Below are 8,350 nucleotides of genomic sequence, written 5' to 3'. Positions count from 1 at the left end.
TGTGGATAGGGCTTGAGCTACCGACTTACCCTCAATTTATTTACTTCCAACTGATAGAATCTGATCAATCTAACCCTGTATCCTCTTCCAAACTCTGCCCTTCGGGTATTTTTAAACACCTCATTTTTAGCTCGACCAACATCCGTGGGCATGCCCAACTACTTTTCAGATAAAGTTTCAAGTTTTACATTCTGAGTTTGTTTCACCTCTCCTCTTAACTTGTTTGAGCACCCCTTACTGAAAATACTGAGGACATACCAAGATTTATTTTCTGACCAAATGCGTTGCAATCATGGTGTAAGAGAGACATTACTTCCTGCGCCGCGGTCCATAGAAAAAAGACTGTCACGTGTGATAAATATGGCTTAATGGGCTGAATACTTCTAATGACGGGCTTGGAACCTGCACCATTACACATGTGTATCTTACAACAATAACGGGCCTTGTTTTTCCGGCCGTGAATAGTATAATGCGTGAGTGGTAACAATGTGAACATCGATGAGCCTCTTTTTTGTCCGTTAATGGTGACATTTTTCGCTGATTTTGAAACAGTCTTGCTAAATCTCAGTCGACTGAGACTTGATTATGTCTCAATCGACACTATCTGTGGGATCATACATTAAGATTCGTGCAAAAAAAAAACAGATTTTTTCCCTTTTCTTACATGGTATGTCACTTGACTCATAATTGGTTAAATCTCAGTCGACTGAGACATAGCTACATTCATTTCGAAAACAAATGTATGAATCACCACTTATAGTTATCCCTACTGCCATTTGCGATAATTTGCAATGCTGACAGGCACACTTGGACTTGATAGAGGTGAACTGGTCATGACTCCCTCCAATCTAAATTACTAAAGTTGTATTAAAACAAACGACAAGTTATATGGATCAGAGTTACTAATAAAAGTTGTACTAAAACAGTGACAAGTAACGCGGATTGAAGGGACTACTTTCTTCTTCTTCTACTAGATGACATGCACTGCACAAACAAATACAACTTTATCAATCACCCTACATGCATTTTGTAGTCCTCACCCGATCGGAAAGAATCGCAACTTCATAAGATCAAGTGACTAGTAAGTATAATTTACAAGAAAGAATTTCTATGAATGTCCACCACATCAGTGCACATCCCACCACCGTATCTACATCATTTCACACCACAAACGCAACAAATCAAATGGTATGCCAGTTTCGTCTACGTATGCATGTCTGTATGTAACTATGTATACTACTCCTGTGAAACCTTTGTATGTGCACGATGAAATTCCTGCGAAACTAATCCGGACAGAGCCGCTGGTGCTCAGGACAAGATGGCGGAGGGGCCGGTGAACGGGGCGCAGTACAGGGGAGCTATGGCGGCCTCCGGGCCGTCCAACCCGCCGCCGCCGTAGCTCCGGCCACCGGAAGACCGGCATGTGCTCTTCTCCTCCTCGTCATCCTCCGGGCTGCCGTGGCGGTCCTGGCAGCGCGCGCACGCGCAGGGGAGGCTGCTGCCGCTCATGCTCTGCTGGTCGTCCTCGGGCGACGCGGTGGCCGCGGCGACGGCCTTCCTGAAGGAGGCGATGCCGCTCCGGCAGAGCGGGCACGGCACGGTGCCGGCCAGCCCCGGCACCTCGTACGCCTTCATCACCGTGCACAGGTCCATCGCGCACTTGAGGCACAGCTCGTGCCCGCACACTGCACACCGATCGAGTCAGAAACGATCAACAAATCATCGAAATTTTTGAAAAAATAATAATTTGCGCGTGACAAAAGAGCAGAGTAGGGCACCTTCGGCGGCGACGTTGCAGGGTCTCTCGAGGCAGACGGAGCAGGCGTCGTCGTCGTTGCCGGCACCGGAGTCCGGCGAGGCGGGGAAACCGGCGGCTGCGTAGTCCCGGGCGACGGCGAGGAGGGAAGGGAGCGGGAGGGAGAGGTAGGCGGAGGGCGGGAACTTGGGGACGGGAAGCTGCGACTTGGGCGCCAGCACGTGCTCCAGCCAGTTGCACTTCCACATCCGGGCCACGTCCACGGCGAGCCAGCCGTTGCAGTTGGCGGCCATCCGGTCGGCGCCCCGGGACACGAGCACCTGGCAGCACCGGACCTCGCCGCCGGACGCCGCGTAGTGCAGCGGCGTGCTCCCGGCGCCGATGGCCGCCATGGGCGCCGCGGCGCAGGGGATCGTCTGCGCGTCCAGGGACGCCCGCTCGTCGACCAGCAGGTGCACGCAGTCCACGTGCCCGTGCAGCGCCGCCAGGTGCAGCGCCGTCACGCCGCCGCCCGCCGCCCGGTTCGCGTACCGGGCCGATGCGCCCTCGCCCGCGCCGGCCGCGTCCGCCAGCAGCAGCCGCGCGCACCGCACGTGCCCGCCTGCCGCCGCCGCGTGCAGCGCCGTGCGCCCGGTCAGCCCGTCCGCCTTCCACACCTGATCGATTCAGCCACAAGCAAAAGATCGCGATCAGATTAGATTGATCTGCAGGAACAGATCAGAAGCAAGCGAGCTGAATCTTGGCTCGGGTTAGTGGCGTACGTTGCATCTGAAGGCCAGCAGCGTCTGAACCACCTCCCAGTGCCCTGAGCGGCACGCTTGCATCAACGGCGTCTGCAAAACCAAATCACGGTAAGGTTCCATTTTACTGAGCAAAACAAATTTGTCTGATGGGATTACAGCAGAGATAAAAACAAATATATCAAAGTATGCAGTTTTCGACATGAAATTTTTACTGCGAAGAAATTATTTCCCACGATGCTTCTACATAATCATTTCCGGACCACATTTTTTTATGTAGGAATCATTTTGGAGTCCACCACAAATGTGACGTCGGATTTTTAATCATGGCAAATCGAATGATTTTTACGAGAATTATGTTCTCCAAGGATGGAAAATTTTGTTGGGAGCATGGCAAATTCGTCTAAGTTAAATTTTTTGTTAGAAAATTGACGTGCTTGCAAACTATTCCCATCATCCCGCCAATATAAATTGCCATGAAAAATGTCAGATTTGTCATGTCTAAAAATCTAATGTCGGATTTTTAGTAGTGTTTCCGAACATTTTTGCTTTGCGTGCAATTCATGCAAAGGCTAAGGTCAGATTGCAAATATATGTTTCCTTTTATTTCTCTCTTACTGCTACTGCACACTCATGTCTATGACTAAGTAGAATATCCATAATTAAAGCTTTAAAGCAAACATAAATTTATAAGAAATAATATATACTGGAGTCATGAACTGTCCAAAGTCTAAGTTTGGTCTCTGGGTTTCAATACAAGACATTTTCAACCCTCGGCCTTGGTGTTTGTTTTTCGCCCACGTGGCAGTCCCGAGTAATACAAATTTTTGGAAATAGGCAAAACATTATGTGGAATGAAACTAATAAAATATGTGAATCAAAAATATTCATTTAAGGTTAGCAGAACTCTATATTTTTTCTTGCAAAAAAAAGAACTCTATGTTTTTTTTTTACAAAATCACACCTACAGAAATATCCTGGAAAACCATGGAGTTCAGTGACACTAGAAATAATTCTTGATTGTTCAGAAATTGTTATTCCCGTAAAAAAATCCCATATTTACAACAATTTTTTTAAACAATTCCAAGTTTTCCAAATCTGGCATTTAAGAAAAATTATCAAGAACTGTATTTTTTTTCCAGTTATTCTTGTAAATATGCAGGGCCAAAAAAAGTAGATGTCGTCATTGAACTTTTAGTTTCATGAAAGTACCATTTGTAGTCCAAATATTTGACCTTTGCCCATTTTTTCTTCAAATTAGTTAAGTTTTTTTTTTAAACAAGAAAGGCATTATTATCCAACACCCCCCTCCCCAACCCCTTAATTATTTTTTTGACTTGTGTCAATTCTATGGCGCTGGGCAGGCTGTATCTGTTTGCGTGGGGAGTGCCACGACACACAAAAAAAGTGATGATTCTACTATATGAGGGACCAATAAGTTCCTCGATTGTGGCTGTTGCACTTGCAACCAATAATAGCACACATAGTTTCTATTAAAAAAAGAGGTACCAACAACAACACGCGCGCGACAGGAGGCAGCAGCGTTGCATCGATGGATTCAACTGCTCGATCGGAGAGATCAGCCTCGGAGACTGACACATTGAGTTGGTTGGGAACTTGAGATGAGCAATAACACAAGCAAGCCAGCACTGTTCACCTCACACTCTGTCACTGACATGCATACATACCTGTCCGTACACGTTCCTCGCGTTCGGGTCGGCTCCCTTCTCCAGCAGCAGCGCCGCGATCTGCACGCACGTAAACATAAACAATTTCAGAATTCTTTTTCGAGGAAACGCAAAAGCCTTTCTTAATCGCCGCGACGGCACGCACGCGTGCAAGTGAAAGTAAAACAGGGGAACCGATTTTTGCTTTTAGTTTGCAGTCAAAAACTTAAATTAAATTAAATTTGATCGAATGTTTATGACCAAAAATAGCGTTACGTGTCCAGGTCGGGGAACACGTGATTTGAGCGTAACGACTGTACGGCTGCAGACGGGAACAGTTAAACCAGCTGGCTCGCTCGCTAGCTACTCATCATCAGCTCATGTACTTCTACTGCATGCATAATCACTGGCTGAGCATATATTTGTTGGCAAAATCGTCAAATTAAGCGAGCCAGCCGGACGATCGAGCGGACAGGACGCTGCGCTTAATTAATTTCTCTGTGACTTTGGTGATGGCGTCCTGACGCGATGGCTTTTAAAAACATGGAATTTAGCCTTGTCTACTAGCTGTACTATTAATCAGAGTTTACTTGGCACATGCGTCGACAGCAACACAGCAACTTGTGCTGCAAAAATCAGTCTACTGTGCATGTGTGCTTCAATTGCACGAGGTGGTTAACTTTTACATAAAAGCCCTCAAGAAAATTTGGCCGTGCATTCTACGGCTTCTTTCTTAATTATTACATAGCACTCGAGGCACACACACATGTACCTACATTTTGCCTTGCCCATTCCTGAAAAGAACTGTCCCGTCATATTTGGATTTTCGCGTTTGCTAAGTTCCATGGGAATCGAATTGGTGTAAGTCAATTTCCTGGGAGATGGGAGGGAGGTGAGGCCGGGCCGGGGACGACACGGTAGGGGCATTGTCAGTGGAGGGGAGTAGGAGGCTTGACGGTTCGGATGCGGGGCGGGTTCTCGGCTCTAGAGAGATGGCCGGGTGGGTATGGGCCACAGGCCGGCGAGGCACGCCCCGACACAAAGGAGTGTCATTGGCCATGGGCGGCGGCAGCAAGCAGTTAGGTCGGCGCCGGATCAAGCGGATCACGAGGAATGCGGAGTAGCTGGCTGGAGGAAGGAGAAAGCACAACAGCCATTGAGTACAAGCTAAAAAATCAACTTACCAAAAAAACCAGACAACTTGTTGGATTCCCCTACAATTTTACATCAAAATCTGCGTGTCACTATTTAGTGAACGCACCTACCTGGCTACCTGGCTCCCATTATATACCATCAACTAGGGTGAGAGGAAAAGCATCAAGTCAAAGAAAACTTTTGATCCATCTACCTTGTTACACATCAGCGTGACAGTAACCCGGCCCGAAAATATCCCAACTAATTAACTACGGGTGCCAACTTGCGTGGAAAAGAATGCATCCCTCCAATGGTGACTCGACATTGCCGTGAATTTCTGGCCACAAGACGAAGGGGTCATTTTCTACCAAGGAAAAATGAGTCGTACTTGCTTGGAAAACCATAGCCGGAGGACGCACGCATGCGCCCCAAATCAAATCCAATATGGTGGAGTAGGTAGGTTTTCCTGTCGACTCGTGAATTTATTTTATTTTATCAGTGGTTTGTCTGTGGTTAAGCTAGATAGGCGTCCATAATTATTTAATTTAGAGAACAAATCTGATATGGTAGTACCTTTCGAGACATTACTAGGAGGATCAATATGTGGGATCTACTAGCTAATTAATCTAGGCCACTTGTTTTTCTAGTTTTTGTTTCGTTGAATCTGTTTTGTCTTTCGTGCATAATTTTTTTTGAGGCCCATGATGTGGGCTTGTCTAGTTATTCGACATTAACCTCAAATTTAAACTTACACTCTACGAGTCGCGGTTTGAATTTTGTAGGGTTGGCTTGTTTAGGTATTCAAAATACAAAGCCTGTTTTGCATTTGCATTTCTATTTTCAGGGAGAGAAAATCATTGCGAAATTATTTTTCGTAACACCGGCCATAAAGAACTTGTAAGAGAAAAAAAAAGAACATGTTGAACTGCGCGCCTTATTTGCATGGTTTTGAATTTAAACTGCACCCGCTGAACTAGTCCATGCAAAACGGAAACAAATTCGCATGCATGCAGGCGGAGGCGCGCGCGGCCGCCGCCGGCGTCGAGATGCCACGCCGCAGCCACGGTACGAGCCGTCGAGCGAGCGGGTCGTCGATCGGGCCATCTCGCCGTCCGGCCGTCCGGCCGGTGCGCGCGCGCGAGCCTACGTACCTCGTGGTGGCCCTTGGTGGCGGCGAGGTGGAGCGGCGAGCTGAGGTTGCCGAAGGTGGCCGTGCAGCGCGCGAGCCCCGGGTCCGCCGCCAGCAGCCGACGCACCTCCGCCGCGTCGCCGTCCCGCGCCGCCGCCGCCAGCCGCTCGCCCAGCCCGGCGCACCCCAGCGCGTTCCCCATGTCTGTGCTGATCAATCCGACGCGCCGCCGCCTGCCGTCTACTACGTACCGAGCCCGCGCACCCGCCGGCCGGCGCCCCGTCGCTAGCTGGAGAGCTAAGCTCACGGGACTTCTCCGGTCGTTGTTGGCAAAGGAGATTGAATCTGGTGAGCTAGCTAGGTGCGTGTGAGCCTAACACTAAGCCACCACATATATATTTGAGATTTGTGTCTATCTCTCTCGTGCATTTATCTTCCGGCTAGCCTAGAAAGTTTTATATGTGCACTCTTCTAGTTCTGGCTTAGTGTGATCATGACCCATGAGAGAATTCTTTTTCCCTTCTTCTTCTCTCACTGATATGATATCTTGGTGTCAGTCTATCAGGCCAGACAGCTGGGCACTAGTGTATTGATTAGTTGTGCATGGCCGCTTTTGCACATTAACCCCTATACTTGCGTCTATTCACTTGCATGCCCACCACCTAGGCCTAGGGGTAGCTTCAGAAATAACCCCCCTAGAAATGTTATTTTTGAAGTGATGCGTATCTTTGGCGCGAAATGGAGACTGTCTGCTCGAACAAGACGGGTGTCAGCTATAAGTGACTCGAGAGTATCATGTCGAAGGGGGATGTCGATCAACAAGGGAAGGGTCGATCTCCAAGGAAAAATATATGCGCCGACAAATCTCAAAAGCTCTTATCAACAAAGTGTCGCTCGCCAACACAGTATCATCTCGATTGCATCCTATGGTCGAAGAATGTTCCGAGGAAGTGAAAGTGATGCACGCATAAAATTGTACTGAAAACGCCAGAAGTCAATTCATTGACGATCATATATACCATCCCTTCGTGTAAATCGGTGAACTATGAAGAGTCAACCCTGGCGCCAAAAGAGTCTGACGTGTTGCACACCTGCTTGTGTGGTGCTAAGTTGGCATGGAAAAGATCTCCTTACAGTGTTCGAAATCATCCACAGCCAAAGAGACCGTGCAAGATATATTCGTACGTGTATGATAGTGTGATCGATGTAAGTATCAGCCAACCCCACTTAGCACCAACTCACGGGTGCAACTAATCTAGCTAGCTAGTGGATCAAGTTTCTCCACTTGGTAGCATCAGTTTCCTTCACTTTCTGCCACTTGCATTTCGTGTCTATTCACCGAAAGGAAACACTATTATGGTTTTATCACCTTCATTGTCATCAGTTTTTTTGAAAAAAAAGGTTATTTACTGGTTAATAAGTAGGCAAGGCTTTCCGATCATTTTCAGTGTCTTTCATGGAATAACGTTTTTCCTGATTTTTGTAGAAAACTTATGTACTGAAAGACATGTCTCAACCAATTCAACCGGGTTTCAATTTTCCAGCAAAAAAAGAAGAAAAAATCGCAAGATAGCATGTTGGGCCCCAATGCCATGCACAGAGAGAGACAAGTACCATTTCATTCAACCCCAAGTGCATCAATACGTACTCTTCACTCGTGGGATCTGATTTTATACAACCAGAACCCCCTTCATATATACCACTACCAATGTCAAAAAAATTGTTAGAAGGTTCCAGCGCTCATGTAGCAAGATATATGGAATTAGTAGATACAACATCAAGAGAGAGAGAGAGAGAGAGAGAGAGAGAGAGAGAGAGAGAGCCAAGATTTATTATTGTTAATCAATATAGTCACAAGAGGGGAACGGCCTTGAGTGAGACCTGCCGAGAGAAAAAAGCAAGGCATCCAATGGACGTGTAGAGC

The 8,350-nt window shown here is 47.3% G+C and overlaps 1 protein-coding gene across 1 annotated transcript; it reads right to left on the bottom strand.

Annotated features, from left to right (window-relative positions):
- Window positions 1–1,046: 1,046 nt before the first annotated feature.
- Window positions 1,047–6,985, bottom strand: LOC109754889 (probable E3 ubiquitin-protein ligase XBOS36). Its single transcript, XM_020313778.4, has 5 exons — window positions 6,449–6,985; window positions 4,185–4,244; window positions 2,518–2,589; window positions 1,779–2,412; window positions 1,047–1,685 (listed from the first exon to the last, which is right to left on the bottom strand). Exons 1-5 carry the CDS (start codon window positions 6,626–6,628, stop codon window positions 1,309–1,311), a joined length of 1,323 nt encoding a protein of 440 aa, XP_020169367.1. The 5' UTR covers window positions 6,629–6,985; the 3' UTR covers window positions 1,047–1,308.
- Between the last annotated feature and the right edge of the window lie 1,365 nt (window positions 6,986–8,350).

Source organism: Aegilops tauschii, chromosome 7 (genome assembly GCF_002575655.3).
Source record: "Aegilops tauschii subsp. strangulata cultivar AL8/78 chromosome 7, Aet v6.0, whole genome shotgun sequence".
In the NCBI taxonomy this organism is placed as follows: Eukaryota; Viridiplantae; Streptophyta; class Magnoliopsida; order Poales; family Poaceae; genus Aegilops; species Aegilops tauschii.
The sequence above is the reverse complement of the archived record's forward strand: the minus strand, read 5'-3'. Positions and strand labels throughout refer to the sequence as shown.

Excerpts from the sequence above, each read along its gene's own strand:
- LOC109754889 (XM_020313778.4), bottom strand. The coding sequence starts at position 6,628 with ATGGGGAACGCGCTGGGGTGCGCCGGGCTGGGCGAGCGGCTGGCGGCG. Across the intron at positions 2,413-2,517 it reads TGCTGGCCTTCAGATGCAAC|GTGTGGAAGGCGGACGGGCT; the intron begins GTACGCCACTAA and ends TGAATCGATCAG. Across the intron at positions 1,686-1,778 it reads CTGCAACGTCGCCGCCGAAG|TGTGCGGGCACGAGCTGTGC; the intron begins GTGCCCTACTCT and ends ATCGGTGTGCAG.